Source organism: Rhineura floridana, chromosome 20 (assembly GCF_030035675.1).
Source record: "Rhineura floridana isolate rRhiFlo1 chromosome 20, rRhiFlo1.hap2, whole genome shotgun sequence".
Lineage (NCBI taxonomy): Eukaryota > Metazoa > Chordata > Lepidosauria > Squamata > Rhineuridae > Rhineura > Rhineura floridana.
The window spans coordinates 18312659-18328918 of NC_084499.1; the positions used below are offsets into that span (position 1 = coordinate 18312659).

Consider the following 16260-nt stretch of genomic DNA (forward strand, 5'->3'; position numbering starts at 1 on the left):
CTTGAACTGAAAAAAGATTCCCAACCCCTGCTTTAAATGCCGCATCACCGAGAGCCCAGTCATCGACGGATTCTGGGCAGAGGCTTTTCAGTGGTGGCTTCCTGCCCCTCTCCTGTCTGCTTCACGCCTCTGCTTTGTCACTTCCTACCCTCTTTCTGCTTCAGTCTCCACCAACTTGCCGGTGATGATCTGGATTTACGGGGGAGCCTTTCTCTGGGGAGGCGGCCAGGGTGCCAACGTCCTGAACAACTATCTCTACGACGGGCAGGAGATTGCCACCCGCGGGAAGGTCATTGTGGTCACCTTCAACTACCGCCTTGGACCTCTGGGCTTCCTCAGTACAGGAGACGCCAGCCTTCCGGGTAAGACACCTCTTTGGGGGAGGTATCTCTCTCCCCCTCTTCACCCCCAATTATCCCCCCTCCTTTGCAGCAGGGACGGGGAACCTGTGGCCCTTCAGATGTTGCTGGACTCCAACTCCCATCAACCCCAGCAGTTGACCATGCTGGCTGCAGGGTGTCCAACAACATCTGAAGGGCCACAGGTTCCCAATTCCTGTTTCATACCCCCGTGTAACTAACTAACTAACTACACACACGCACACACACATCCCTGACCATTGAGGATCGCACTCTGTGTGCACACAAACCTGTGCCCTAATAAATAAAATTGCTCATCTTAAATAAGGTGCCTCAAGACTTTTTGTTGTTTTTTATGGAGTTCATTTGTGCCTGAGTGCAGCAGCACTCTCCCCTCGTGTGATTAGATACCACTTGCTGGGAATCAGTATGCCTCTAAATGAGGCACACTGCCTCCAACGGTGGAGATAGAGCAACGTAGCCATTGTGGCTAGTAGCCACTGTTAGCCCTATCCGCCCTGAATTTGACCAATCTTCTTTTAAAGCCATCCAAGTTGGTGGCAATTGCTGCCTCTTGTGGGAGCGAATTCCACCATTTATGCGGTGCATGAAGAAATACTTCCTTTTGTCTGTCCTGAATCTTCCAACATTCAGCTTCGCTGGATGCCCACAAGTTCTAGTGCTGTGAGAGAGGGATAGAAAAAGCTTCTCCATCCACATTCTCCACACCATGCATAATCTTATGCGCCTCTATCAGACCACCTCTTACTCACCTTTTATCTAAACTAAAAAGCCCCAAACGCTGCTAGCCAGGTTCTGGAGGGACCTTATCAGGGCCACAGCTGATTATTGGCTTAAAAAAAAATGAGGCAACTGGTTGTGTTGGAAAAAAAATAACTACCAAATTAAAAGTACTGAGGGGGCAAGCAAAAACTGACTAAAAACTGATGAATCTAATAATATCCCTCCAGCACGATAAGTATGGATATGGAATGCTTGATAACCTTTACTGTATTATGGTATTGATCTTTGCTTGGTGCCAATGCGCCTTAAGAAATGAATGGAGTTTGAGAATGTTACGTCCCACTCATCAGCTCCAGCCACATGATGGTCCAGCTCCCAGCATATAGCAAATCACTGGATATGTAACATTTGACAGCTTTAACACCTCTTTAAATACTTACCTGTATGGCTTCCTTTGCAGAGTTCAGTTAGTCAGTTAATTAGTTTAGTTGTTTAATTTCCAGTTAATATACAGGAGGAATAGAGAGGGACTCCTATTACCAACAGCAATAATTGTAAAAGGATTTAGTATACTCCATTGCCTGTAAGGGGGTATATCCTTTGAATTTTTTTCGTGTGTTGTTATGATATGCTGTACATTTTTCTGGAGTCAATGTAGATCACACCATAGATTTGTATTCTCATAGCATTATGATATTGGCAGTTTTATTTCCAGTCCCTTTTCTAATGATCCTATCCATGAAAAGCCCCATTGATCATTTTATGTGTTTCAAATATTTCTGTCCCCCCCACACACACACGAGATAGATTGCAGCTATCTCTTTTCTTTTGATTAAGGTAACTATGGCCTTAAAGACCAGCACATGGCCATCGCCTGGGTCAAGAGAAACATCAAATCCTTCGGCGGGGACCCTGACAACATCACCATCTTCGGGGAGTCTGCTGGTGCTGTCAGCGTCTCCTTACAGGTGTGGGGCTCTTGATGGGTTCAGGGTTGGGCCGCGTGATGTCCTTGCTGTTGTGGCGGAAGAGCTAGTGGAAGAATGATTGATGGCAGGGGAGCAGAACAGAATCTTGGGCCGAGCGAGAGTGAGCTATTGCTGGAGAGGGTCTCCTGCAAAACAGCAGAGTTGGGAAGGGGCGAAGCTCAGCGGCAGAGCATCTGCTTTGCATGCAGAAGGTCCCAGGTTCAATCCCCGCCAAGTCCAGGTAGGGTTTGGAGAGACCTTCTGCCCGAAACCCCAGAGAGCCGCTGCCAGTCGGTGCAGACGATACTGAGCCTGATGGAGCAATGGTCTGACTCAGTACAGGGGAGCTCCTATGTTTCTAAATTTGGGGAGAGGCTGTAGCTCACTGGTTAGAGCATCTCTTTTGCACGCAGAAGGTCCCAGGTTCAGTCCCTAGCATCTCCAGGTAGGGCTGAGAGAGGACCCTGCTTGAAATCCTGGAGGGCTCCTACCTGAAGATAAACCAGATAGCGGGTGACGGTTCTGAAATATTCCTAACCATATTTTGGCCGGCTGATAACTGAGTTAAGACTATAAAGGTGGTGAGTTTGTTGTGTTTTGTCACTTCTCCTGCACTGTAGACACTGTCGCCCTACAACAAAGGATTGATCAAGCGGGCTATCAGCCAGAGTGGAGTCAGCCTCTGCAATTGGGCCATTCAGGAGAATCCCCTCTTCTGGGCCACCAAGGTAAAGTGGGCTCACTATATATATATATTAATTTTATGTGTGTGTACACGCATAAAATAATATATACACATATAAAATTATAGATAGATAGATAGATAGATAGATAGATAGATAGATAGATGGGCTTTTTTCAGCCTGAGGGCCGCACTCCCTTCTGAGCAACCTTCCAGGGGCCACATGCGTGGTGGGTGGGACCAGAGGCAAAAGTGGGCGGAGCAACTGATGTAAATTTTACCTTTGTACAGCACACTAGTTTCTGCGCAGACTCTCGTGCACCCCTCCTGTCCTCCATCCAAGCAAGCCAGAGTCATGATCAGAGTTCTAGGACAAATCCTAGACACTTGAGGAGGGTGCAAAGCAAGGGCCACTGAGAGGTGTGGCCTGGGAAGTGGTGGGTGGGAGAGTCCCAAGGGCCAAACAGAGACACTGGGAGGGCAGCGTTCAGCCTTCAGGCCTGAGCTTCCCCATTTCTCACATATACAATAAAAATGCTGCTCTGGGCAACCCACATTCTGCGCCAAGAAGAGCCGAGTTCTGCAGTCTGCATGAAGTTGAGCAAATTTGCATAAGTCTGTCACATTGGGTGTAACTTTTTCTGCCTGTTTTGCATAATCCATTCTGGTTATGTTGATCCTGGAAGGAGCAAGGGCACTATTTGACCCACCCCCCTCCCCAGTGGCTTTGGGCATGCTACTAGACCGTTTCAAGCATATCCTTGCACCCATCAAAGGCTCAAAGCTTGCCTTTTAAACTGCCCCGCAAGCGAGAGATTCTTGTAGCTGAATAATGCACCCGATTTCACGTTTTGTGTTCCTATAGCATTGTGGCCTGCATGCAAGTGTAGATTCTGGAGGGTAGAGTTGGGGGTAGGGTCCTCCTGGCTTTTAATCCATGTCTTCCTTGCAAATGGGTTGGAAGATCCTAGAGCTGCGAGGCTGGCCTGTTGTGCCTTGCGGGTAGGGAGGGATGAATCTACCGATTTTGGTTTCTCATTTCTCCTATCTTAAGTTCAGCTCTCTGCCTTTCTGCATCAGTCTGCCATTTAAAAGAAAAGAAAAGAAAATCCATCAGCGTTTTAGTGCAAATTTCTCATAACATACACAGCCTTTGCCTGGTGTGCACATTTTTGCAAGCAATTTCCCCCAAATATCACACATTCTTTATTTCCACTAAAAGAAGCGTTTTTAATGCACGCTTTCCCCTAACACATGCAATTTTGTACACGTCAGCTTGGAGGACTGCATTGCAAAGATTGGAGCAGTGCAAATTTCTAAGGATAAGGCTGTTTCGGTTTATGTTATCATTTCGGAAAGTGCTAATTTGCTAGGTTTGCCTTTAAACGTGAGCCGGCCTGAATTTCTCCTCCACTTGCAGGTAGCGCAAATTGTTGGCTGCCCGACAGACAACACTACGGCCATGGCGAACTGCCTTCGGATTACTGACCCCCAAGCGCTGACCCTTGCTTATCACCTGGAGGTGGTTAACCTGCGCTGTAAGCTGGGCTTTGAGCAGGAAGGGAGGCTGGGGACAGAGTTCTGAAAGCGGCTGAGAAGGAACGGTCTTTCCCAGAGACTTCTTGAAAGCTCAGCTGAAGCATGCTCCTTTGAAACCTGAAGATGGTTTCAAAGAAGCCCCGCAAAAATGCACAGATGGCCCATAGAATAGGAGAGATGGGAGAGAGCTTGGAGGCAACCTAGCCTGCTCAGTGAACAAATTCTTTTTAAATAATAAAAAAGAAAAAAAGAAACATTACAGGCAGACTAAACTCTAATCCAGAACTGTAAGGTTTTTCCTTTCAGCCTACCCATTGGAGGATTTCACACATAGAAGTATGACCTGAGGGCAACAGCACTTTCCTCACTTGTGACTCCCAGCAACTGATACTCAGAGGCAACCTCCCTCTGATAGATCTACAGATAGATCTATAGATAGTTGTGCTGTGGGGTGCCGCAAGGTACCATCTTGTCCCCCATGCTGTTTAACACCTATATGAAGCCCTTGGGAACTGTCATCAGGAGCTTTGGGGCGAGGTGTTAGCAATATGATGACAATACCCAGCTCTATTTCTCCGTAACATCTGAATCGGGAGAGGCCATGCAAGCCCTGACCTGTGCCTGAATTCGATGGTGGGCTGGATGAGGGCCAATAAACTGAGTCTGAATCCTAGCAAGACGGAGGCACTGTGGGTTGCTGGTTCCTGAGTTTGGCTAATTGGTCAATTGCCTGCTTTGTATGGGGTCATACTCCCTCTGAAAGAGCAGGTTCGTAGTCTGGGGGTGCTCCTGGATCCAACTTTGTCGCTAGAGACCCAGGTGACCTCTGGCTAGGAGTGCCTTTTACCAGCTTTGGCTGGTAAGACAACTGCGGCCGTTTCTGGACCGGGATAGCCTGACCACTGTTGTCCATGCACTGGTAACCTCCAGGCTGGATTACTGTAATGTGCTCTTTGTGGGGCTGCCCTTGAGGTTGGTCCAGAAGTTGCAGCTGGTGCCAAATGCAGCGGCGAGATGTATCGCCAGCATGACACCCTGCTGTTGAAAGAATTGCACTGGCTGCCCATTTGCTACTAGGCCAAGTTCAAGGTTCTAGTTTTGGTGTACAAAGCCCTATACAGCTTGGGACCAGGATACCTGAAAGACCATCTTATCCCTTATATACCCAGTCGATCACTGCGCTGTGCAGGTGAGGGCCTCCTGCAGATACCATCTTATTAGGAGGTCTGTTCTGCACAACATAGGAAACAGACCTTTAGTATGGTAGCACCTACCCTGTGGAATTCCCTCCCCTTAAATATTAGGCAGGCGCCATCTCTTATCTTTTCGGCACCTATTGAAGACTTTCCTCTTTCAACAAGCCTTTTAAGTTGAGACCTATCCCAGTCTGAGTCTGTGTTGGAATTGCTTTTTAATAAGTTTTTAAAACTTTTTTAAAAAAACTATTTTTTAACCCTTTTTTTAAAAGATGTCTTCAAAGCTTTTTAAAAAATGTTTTTATAGTTGTTTTGTTTTAATGTATTTTAAGGTCTGTTTTTATGATGTTTTAAAGTGTTTTTAGTGGTTTTGTTTGCCGCCCTGGGCTCCTTCTGGGAGGAAAGGCAGGATATAAATCAAATAGTAAATAAGTAAAATAAATAAATACCATGCTCTATACACCATTGTAGTCTATATACCATGAGGACTAGGGACTTGCAGTTCTGTAGCTTTACTGTGTGTAGTATGCAACATCCCACTTCCAGGATGCTCTCCAGCTCCTAAGTGGCCCTGTCGCTTCCTCTCCTCCCCCTGCAGATCCTCTTGTCCATTATCTCGCCTTCTCCCCGGTGGTCGATGGGGATTTCCTCCCAGATCACCCGGAGAATCTCTTTGCCAACGCCGCCGACATCGACTACATCGCAGGGGTGAACAACATGGATGGGCACTTCTTTGCTTCGATTGACATGCCCGCCGTTAACCGCCCACTAGTGAAGATCACAGCGTAAGGGGGAAGCAGACATTTATTTTTGGGGGTGGGGATGGAGGGAAGAAGGGAGGACAGCCTCGTTCTGTGGCATAGGAAGCCTTGGAAAAAGGGTGAGAGCATCTGTAGCCCTCCAGATTAGGGATAGAAGGATCTGTCATTTTTACAACCTTAAATTCGGTTTTCCACATTTCTGCAGCAATTTGCCATTTTTTAAAAAAAACTCATGAAAATTCTTCAGCATTTTAGTGTGGATTTCTCCAAATAAAAACATTTTTGTATGCAGTTTTGACCAATGTACACATTTTTTGCAAGCAGTTTCTCCTAATACAATGCATTTGTGTGTGTTATTTTCACAAATGCGTGCATTGTTACGTGCACTTTCCCCTAATCTATGCATTTCTGTAAATATTCTTTGCTGGAGAACTGCCTCGAAAAATTCGGAGAAGTGTGAATTTCAAAGGTTGGCTGCGTTTCTGTCCTCATATTGTTTTGGAAAGCGCAAATTTGATAGATTCCCCTTTAACTGCTAACTGAATCGAATTTCTCCCTCCTGCCTACTCCAGATGCTGTTGGAGTCCAACTGCCTATCAGCCCCATCCAGCATAGCCAAACAGCCAGGGATGATGGGAGCTGTAGTCTAATAACATTAAGAGGGCTACAGAATTTCCCCATCCTTGCCTTATTTTATTTTTTTAAACTTAGCTGTGAGCGGCTTAGTCCAGGCTCAGGGAACCTGTGTGTCCTTGGGGGTGTTGTTGACCTACAATTCCCATCATCCCCCATCACTGACCATGCTTGACTGGGGCTGATGGGTGGCCACAGATTGCTCAGCCCAGGCCCAGTGCATTACTTTTGCTTTTGAATTCTCTTTTCTTCTAAGGGCGGAACTGGACCTGACGGGTTCCTGACCCTTTTGCTTCTTATTTTAATTTCTGTTGGCCTTAGGCTAAAAAGATACATAGTAATCATCATACATAATAATGCATAATCAGTGTTGTAAGTCGCTTGACAATGTTGTGAGTCGCTTGGAGACTTTTGGGTAATCCCTCGCCTACCTTGCAGGGTTGTTTGGAGGATAGAATGCGGGAGGGGGGAAATGACATTGCTTGGGAGAAGGGTGGGATATAAATGGAAAAAAAATGAGTGGGGGCTCCATTCCTGATCATCCAGTGCAGACATCATGAGACAAAGGGAGAAAAGAGTCTCAACTAGTTCATTTTTTTAATATGTATATCTCTGTAGGGATGAAGTATATCACGTGGTTCAGGGCCTGACCGTGGAGAAGGGAGTCGCTGGAGCAAATGCAACCTTCTCCCTTTACACCCAGATGTGGACTGCCTCTGTGGACCAAGAAGTTATGAAAAGGACAGTGGTGGACTTAGAGACTGACTACATATTCCTGGTTCCCACCCAGCGGGCACTTGATCTCCATTACCAAAATGCCAAGTAAGTGTCTGGAGCTGCAATGAGGTTGTAGCTAGGGTTTTTCAGAGAGACTCGCCAGTTTGTCAAGATCTCCCCCTTTTCCCATCCCATGACAAGGGGACAGGGCCTTTTCAGTTGTGGCTCCCCATCTGTGGAATGCACTCCCCGGTGAGGTCTGCCTGGTGCCTTTGTTGGCATTTTTTCAGCACCTTATAATGACTTACCTTCCCCCCCCCCCAGGCTTTTGACAGACTGAGACTATGCTCTTTTGTTATTAGTGTGCTGCCCAAGCTTCCGGTGGCTTTATGAGGGTGGTTGTTTTATTGTTTTGTTTTTATAGTATGATATATTTATTTTTAACAATGTTGTAAGTCGCCTGGAGGGCTTTGGATAACAAGAGACTAACAAATCTGATAAATAATAAAATAATCCTTTTATCCACCTTAGCTGTGTCCCATGCCATTTTAGCTCATGCCACGAGTTTTGCACTTCTGAGGAATTGGTCCTTCAGTGCATCTATTCTCTGGAACTCCCCGCAACTGGAGATTAGGCAGGTGTCTTTGCTGTATTGTTTTTGGCACCTACTCAAAACCTTTTTTGCTTAGGCAGGCCTACCCAGCCATGCGATTTTACTATGTATATTTGTTTTTAGAACTGTTGGATTTTATCTATATTTTGATAAGTCTTGTGAAGTCTGCTTCTTTCTAAGGTTTGATTTTCCTCTCTGTTTTATTTAATAATATTTATTTGTTGCTTTTTTCACTGTAAGTGTCAGCAAGCGACTTACAAAAAAAAATTATCATTTTCTTAGGAATATTTTGTATTATTGGACGTAAACCACTTAAGAGGGTTTTTTCCTCCCCTGATTAAGTGATCGAACAACTGTGGACCAAGTTCTCTGAAAAATGGAATCTGTCTTTCAGAGAACTTGGTCCGCAAAGGGCATTAGGATCAACAAACAGGTTGAACATGCCACAGCCTGATTATTTTTGGCTTGTGGTGACCCAGTGGCGGGCTTTTTCACTGGTAGCGCCAGTGGTGTGGAATGCCCTCCCTGCTGAAATATGAGAGGGCCTATCAGTACTGGCATTCCGCCAGCTTTTGGAGATGCATCTGTTTTACACAAGAATTCTCTGGAGCTCTTGACCCAAGCCAGTCCTGTTTTAAATGGATTTATTTGCGTACTTTGTGGACATTTATATTTTAATGTCTTTTTTAGTTTCACTGTGTATTTTAATGCATGGTGTATTTTTAATCATACTGTCTTTGAACAATGTGGTGTAATGTGGTTTAGTTTTCTTTTTTAGTCTTTGTAAACTGCTTAGAAGCCCCCTGTGTGCATTAAGCAGCATATAGATAATATGAATCTGGTTAAAAAATAGAAGTATCTCCATGGTGGCACCTCTTTCCGACATAGGAACACAGGACACTGCCTTATTCCGAGTCAGAACGCTGGTCCCCCTAACTCAGTATTCCCTACACTGACTGGCGGCAGCTCTCCTGGGTTTGAGGCAGGGTTCTCTCCCTGCCCTACCTGGAAGTGCCATCAGGGACCAGACCTGGGACCTTCTGCATTCCAAGCAGATGCTCTGACCCCCGAGCGCAAGCTCTTGTCAAAATGGGCTGTCGGAAATGGAGCCCAGGAAGAATGTGGAGAGTAGACTTTGAGCACCCCTGAATTTTGCTCCTTACTCACCGTCTGTCTCCTCGTTTTTAGGACTGGCAAAACTTACAGCTACCTGTTCTCCCAGATGTCTCGAATGCCCGTTTACCCTAGCTGGGTCGGGGCTGACCACGCCGATGATCTTCAGTACGTCTTTGGGAAGCCTTTTGCGACTCCCCTGGGCTACAAGCCACAGCACAGGACAGTTTCCAAGGCCATGATTGCTTACTGGACAAACTTTGCCAGAACAGGGTAAGATGCTTGCTCAACTTTCTTGCCGACTTCCCCCAGTCGAACCCCCAAGTGCAACAGGCTGTCCCGTCGTGCTTAAAATCCTGTGCAGTCCGATGCACTGCTTGGCTCTGTTGCTTGTAGGACAAGTGGTTCACAAACTCACACTTGAAAACTGCTGTGAAGGTCTTGGTGGGCTGCTTAATTATGTTTCCTGCCTGTTGAATCAGTTATAACACGGTGTGCTTGGATGCTGATTTTTAATTTTTATTGCTGAATGATTTTTAATTGTATTTTTATTGCTGCTTCTACTTCTTCTGTGTCGTCATATAATAAATATGTTGTCTCTTGCTGTCCTGGAGAATGAGAGACTTGGGGGGACGGGGAAGGAGAGCATCACTCCAAGGAAGAGGGAAATGATCACTTAGAAAGGACCCATTCCTTGAGGGATGAACACCTATCCTCTCACGCTCAGGATACTTCTGTTGGGGTGGGAAGGATCAGCAGGGGGTTAAATCCTACTGCTTTGCTGTGCATGCCAATTCCCAGCAAGGGAACTGGCAGGTACAGCCAACAAAGAACCCACACTCCAATCAGCGGACACCGCCTGCCCATCTGAATCTGTCCCAGTTTGTCTAATGAATCACAGATGAAAGGATATTTTTAACTGTAACTGTGTTTTAGCGTGTTTTTAACTCTTTTTAGGATGCTTCTGGTTTTCTTGTTGTTAAATTGCTATGCTTGCTGCCCTGGGCTCTTTTGGGAGGGAGAGCGAGCTTTACATTCAATAAATAATAATAGTAATAATAATAATAAGTCAAGGATAGCCAACATGATTCCCTCTAGATGTTGGTGGACTGCACCTTCCATCATCCCTCACCTTGGGCCATACTGGCTGAGGCTGATGGGGAGTTTTGAGTCCAACATTATCCAGAGGGCAGTATGTTAGCTGACCTCATCCTAAATTCATCTTATATAGTGCTTTGCTCCTTGTCCTGGACTGGTACAGAGATGGGTCACAATTCTTACACAGTGATGTATTTATGTTGTTTTTTCACTCCCTTCCCAGTGACCCAAACAAAGGTGAATCAGACGTCCCCATTGGCTGGGTGCCCTATGACACTCAGCATGGCTACTACCTAGAGATCAACAAGGACATCAACTACGAGTCAGTGAAGCAAGCCTTGAGGGGGCCTTACGTGAGCTTCTGGAACGGCGCCTACCGCAGGCTGCCCGATACCGTCGTCACCATGGACCTGAAGTAGGAACAGCTTTGGGACCAATCTCCTCCCTCCCCCAAGAAAAAAAGGTAGACTCTGAATAAATCATTCTTGACTCTTCGTGCAGACAGCGAGTGAGTTTGGTTTTGATTATTTCCCTTCTGTGTTTCTTGTGCTGGGTTTTCCTGTCGGAACAAGATTGGTGAACTTTTAGCCCTCTAGACCAGTCTTTCCCAACTGGTTGTGCCTCCAGATGTTGTTGGACCACAACTCCCATCAGCCTCAGCCGTTGGCAATGCTGGCTGAGGCCGATGGGAGTTGTGATCCAACAACATCTGGAGGCACACTGGTTGGGAAAGGCTGCTTTAGACGTTGTTGCTGAACTACAACTCCCATCAGCCCCAGAATACATGGCCAATGGTCTGGGATGGTGGGAATTCTAGTTCAGCAACAGCTGGAGCACCGGCTTTAGAGGGCTGGCAATGGCACCTGGCCCAGTAGAGGCTACCTGCGAGTTTTTCATCCGTGCTTGCAAATGACACCTCGCTTGGCAGGAAATGGGGACCAAACGGGATGTGGCACATACCATTCACACAACGCACTGGGGGGGGGCGAGAACCGCAAGAGGTCACAGCCGGTTCTGAACGTGCATCTCTGGGTGTAGGAGTGTGACTGAATGTGCCAATTGCAAAGGGTGTGTGTGTCCTCCCAAGGAACATTTTGCAGTCTTGGAAGCCCAACACAACCACCCTGAAAGAGCAAGCTGGCCACCAGGTCCCTAGACTTGGGCCTATGAAAACCAGTGCATCTATTTTGAGTGTCGCTTGAGCTGGATGCAACCCTAAAGGTTTTAACTGCATGCAATGCAAGAGAAAGTAGCAGCAGTTCCTCTCGCCCACCTGCTAATCAGTTTTGTTTTAGTAGTACCAGAGGGGAGGAGGAGAGTACCCCCCTGCACCCGTCTGCATAGTTTTTAAAGCTCCATCTTAAACCCTTCCCCATTGCCACCCCAAACTAAAGGGTGTGAGCAGTTTATTGTGGCTTGCGTTAAGCACATTTTACATGAGCAGTGCCCACATCTCATTCCCATCTGAACGCCGTCCTGTATTTTTACCGTTTCCATATTAAATGAGAAATAGAAGGATGGGACAGCCTCAAGTGTACAGCCCTGAATAAACGGCCCTGTAGAAGTGTCCAGATCTGCGTTGTGTAGCCTTTCCCTCCCAGAGGCAGTACTCTAGACTCCCCTTTGCCAGCAATCGCATCTTATTTGAGGGGGGGGGGCAGAGATTGTTCTCTCGCGGGACATGCAGTCACGGAGCAAATAAGTGCCTAGAAGTCGCACAAAACAAAAAGATCAAAACATTGGAATTTTATTGGGAAGAAAAAAAGGCTAATTTCATCACTACTTCATGGAAATCGGTACAAAATATGCCTCAGTTACAGCTACCGACATCAACCAATCACACACACGCATACACCCCTGTGGACTCTGCTGACACGCTCTAGGAAAAGCAGCTGTTAAGTAAAAGCCTCAGAGTGAAGTGCTTGTCCAGTGAGGAAGGACAGAGGGAAATAAGTATTTTTAAAAAGTGTGTGCAAAAAGGGTCAAGCATAACCTTAGTGCCAGTGGCACAATTCAGAGATTCCCCTCCCCTGCTTTTTCTGCAAGGACTCAGCCTTTGTCCAGGCAAAGGTTCTTCCGCACTGGCTGATCCACAGAGAGAGAGTCCATGAGCATGGCTCACGATAAAAGGCCACAGATCCCCCCTTCCTCCCAGCCAGCCACAAAACGGGATGTAAGGGAAAGCCAAGAGGAAAGGCAGACTCTCGCCTAAGGCCGCCAACGGCAAGAGAGAGGAGCAAGCGGCAGTTCTATAAAGGAGGCAGCAGGGAGGGGAGGAGCATCCCTTAGTGTTTTGTGAGCAACTAAAAGCAGAAATAAAAACCTGCTGTGCAGAAGCAACACCGGAAAGCGAGCGGGCAGGAAAGATGCACAGCCGCCTCTTACCCTCCAGGAGACAATATATCGCTCCCTTCATAGGCAGAGTAAACGCCGTTACCTTTCAGAGATGGTATTTTGGTGGCCGGGGCGCAGGGAGGGAAGGTACATTTAAACAGACCCTGCCTATAAACACCCCAAGAAAGCAGATGACTTTTGAGGATTAGTTTAGGGAAGCTCCCTCAGAAGGCTTAGCGAAGATGGGGGCGTACAGCTGTTGCCAAATGCCCATAGGCCTACGGTCGATGGAAGGCAGGAGGCTCATCGACATCCATCTTGGCTAGTCCTGCTCCAACAACAAAAAATACGGTACAGATTCTCAGTTCTCAAGCTACTTACATCTCATTCGTTCCCATGGGTTAAATGCCATCTCTTCCAAACAACCCCCACAACTTTCCGGTTCAGTTACCTTGTGCAAAGTTATCACTGGAGCTGTTCAACAGAAGTCCCAAGGGGTCAGGAATCTAGTTCCGTCACTTCTAGGAGAAGACATGGATAAGAAGAGAGCTCTGGTCTATTCAGCACCTCCAATCCTACCAATCACAGACCCCCCCACACACACACACATACACAGAAGAAAGGAGCCCGCTGTAATTTGAGCTTGGGGACTATCTATTAGGAAAACAGGCTAATAGCTCTGCTTAGTGTTTCAGTTTAGCAAATTAGTGAAAAACGTCCTTTTAGTGGTAAAAAAACAAAACTGAAAAGTAATATTTCTTGTAAAGTGAGGGCTGGGGGACATTTGTGGTCCTCCAAGTAGTGTTGGACTCCACCTTCCATGGGCAGCATAGCCAATCAGCAGCCAGCATAGCCAGTCGGATTATGGAAGTTGGGAGCCCAGCAACAGTGCACAGGTTCCCCAGCAATGCTCTAAAAAGCCCTTTCAACCTGCTCCTTTTTGAAACTTCTGCTAGTTTTAAACAAAGGACTTACAGCATCCTCATTCACTCCCCCCCACAGTTCTCTCACAATTGAAAACAAAAAACAAAATCCAAAGTGACCACACTAACGGATATTTAAACAGTGTTAGTAAAATGTACAAATCCAACTGAGTATTTACAAGCAATAAATATTGGGGGGGGACATTAGTAAATTCATTTTGAGTTTTTTTTTTTACAAAAAAAATCTGATCACATCAGACAACAGTCCACAGATCCTACTTCACGGTCAGAAGTTCTCGGTCCATTAAAAACACACAAAAAACAGTGGCACTTTACAAGAGGGAGGGGGTGGTTTCACCACAACCCTTTAGAGCAAATCACTTCCCCGCCACCACCTCTTTCCTCGCTTCACCCAAAGTCTTTATTTACAATGTGTATCTGTACAGAAACTGGCCTTTTTAATCCTGCCCTAGTTGGCCAGCAGTGGGGTTTGTCTTAGAAAGAAACACACTGCCGTTCTGATCTTTGGTGCAGGCTGTTGCAAAAAAGAAAAACGTTTTGGAAAGTTAGAAGAGTTGGAGTGGGTTGACCCTATTGCGGCACAGGCAATCCACCTTCTCTGGTGGCCTAAATCCACATACAACGTCCACAGAGTCCCTAAGGTTCACCAGTGCTAGGCAATGCAGGTGGCAACGGAGGGACGGGAGAGCAACAGGAGTGTTCCGGTTTCAATCTCCCCTAAGGTCAAAGTGCATTTCAGAAACAATCCCAGAGGATTCTGGGCAGTGAGAGTTTGCTTGACCAGGGACAACCAAGGAGGAACGGCGTCCAGGGCCAAGGGAGACGATGGAAGCTGGCCCTTTCCCCGTCGATACCTGGCCTCCGGCCACCCCTCCGGTCTGTTAGCAGAGAAAGCAGAAAACAGACACCCCCCCTTAGCAGCACGGCAATTGTCAGTGTAGACGCATAAGGCAGGTTATGGTTGGTGGGGTCCCTTGCACCTTGGAACGTTGGTTTAAAAAATAGAAAAGCCCTCCTCATAGAAAAAGAAGAGACGCAGACCTGATTGAAGGCAAGGGGGCAGCTGCTGTTGACACAGTGAGGGTGAGCGAGGAACGACGTGAATGAGCAGAGTAGCTGCTAAGGGGTTCCCTACTTCCAACTTTTGTGGTTCTGTTGATTCCCCAACTTTTCGGGCGGGATGGAGAAAAGGCAGCCGGCACAACCACGTCATCTCGCGCCCCTGCAGCATTTAAGACAGACTGGTAGCCAAGAGCGGAACCGTGGCCGTGATGGCGAGCGGAGGGGCCCCAAAGCCCGTCAAGAGGGGGCCCATGGCCCCCCCTCAGGATCAGAAGATGCCTTTGGCGATTTTGAGGCCTTTCTGTTTCATCCGTGGCAAGGTGGAGCTGGAACCGTGCTTGATCTTGACGGCCTTGGAGAAGCCTCTCTTCTTGAGGACGAAGTCGTAGTTGGCGGCAGAGTTCATAGCGTAGAAGACGTTGGCGTTGTCGGGGATTTTCAATTCTGGGAGTGCAAGGAACGGGGAAAAAAAGGATCAGCTTTCCAGGACTAGATTATCAGCCCCAGCCAGCGTGGCCAAAGGTCAGGGATGGTAGGAGATGAAGCCCAGTAAATAAATACATTTGTCTTTGAAAGGAGGGGCATGGCCTAAAATGGAAAGGGGTGGGGCTAAAATGGGAGGGGCTAACAGCCCAGGCCGCCTGTGCCCACTCCCCCGCTTCACTCTGCAGAGCTGGCACTCTTACAAGCGACACATAATGGTCATTCTGCACTTGCAAGGGATCGAACTTTCACCATGGCAGGACCTACACTCTGAAACTCCCTGCCCATTGATATTAGGCAGGTGCTGTCACTGTATTCTTTTTGGTGCCTGCTAAACACTTTTTTGTTTTGCTAAGCCTACTCAGACATGAAATGTGGTTTCTTTTCTGCATGTTTGTTTGAAAAACTGCCGTCTGTTACCTATTTTTGTTTTATCAGTGTTATTTATCGTTGGCCTTTTCAAGGCAGTGCACATAAAAAGAAAAACCGGACAGAGAGTAAAGCAACGAGAAAGGCACCATAAAGCCAGGTGCTACCTTAAAAATGCTTGCTGGAACAAGGAAGACTTTGTCACACGACTGAAATTCAGCATAGAGGGTGCCTATCTGATCTAAGTTGGGAGGTAGTTCCACGGACTTGGGCCCACAACACCGAATGCACGGATTCTGGTACTTACCAGCCGTGCTTGTGAGCTACGTGGGACCATCGACAAGGACTCCCCCCAAAGATCTTAGCAATCGGTCAGGGATGTAATGGATCAGGCGGCCCTATAATTTCCTTACAAATATTTTATATTGTCTTCTGTGAAACGCTTCAGAGTCTTTTTGTTGGTGAGGCGGTATATAAACCTTGCCAAACAAACACAATAAACAAGAGCATTTATTTTATTTTCAGGATTTCCAACAAAATTTTCAAGGCCAGCTCGGTAGTAAATCGTAAGGAGGTTTCGTTCCTACTTGGCCGGCCGCTAGTAGTGGCGGAGGTTTTGCTTCAGCCCAGGACGAAAAAAAGAGA

The 16260-nt window shown here is 46.9% G+C and overlaps 2 protein-coding genes across 9 annotated transcripts in view; one reads left to right on the forward strand and one right to left on the reverse strand.

Moving 5' to 3' along the window:
• CEL (carboxyl ester lipase) overlaps positions 1–10916 on the forward strand; it is a 14509-nt gene extending 3593 nt beyond the window's left edge. Inside the window, exons 4-11 of the mRNA XM_061604239.1 lie at positions 165–362; positions 1941–2071; positions 2692–2799; positions 4174–4291; positions 6087–6273; positions 7501–7704; positions 9401–9598; positions 10647–10916. Coding sequence (XP_061460223.1) covers positions 165–362; positions 1941–2071; positions 2692–2799; positions 4174–4291; positions 6087–6273; positions 7501–7704; positions 9401–9598; positions 10647–10842 — 1340 coding nt within the window. The 3' untranslated portion in view covers positions 10843–10916. The remainder of the gene's footprint in view (positions 1–164; positions 363–1940; positions 2072–2691; positions 2800–4173; positions 4292–6086; positions 6274–7500; positions 7705–9400; positions 9599–10646) is intronic.
• A 1238-nt stretch (positions 10917–12154) lies between these two features.
• The window catches only part of RALGDS (ral guanine nucleotide dissociation stimulator), a 104325-nt gene continuing 100219 nt past the window's right edge, over positions 12155–16260 (reverse strand). For all 8 annotated transcript variants that reach the window (XM_061604237.1, XM_061604231.1, XM_061604235.1 and 5 more), the window contains one exon: positions 12155–15207. In XM_061604237.1, coding sequence (XP_061460221.1) covers positions 15032–15207 — 176 coding nt within the window. In that variant the 3' untranslated portion in view covers positions 12155–15031. The remainder of the gene's footprint in view (positions 15208–16260) is intronic.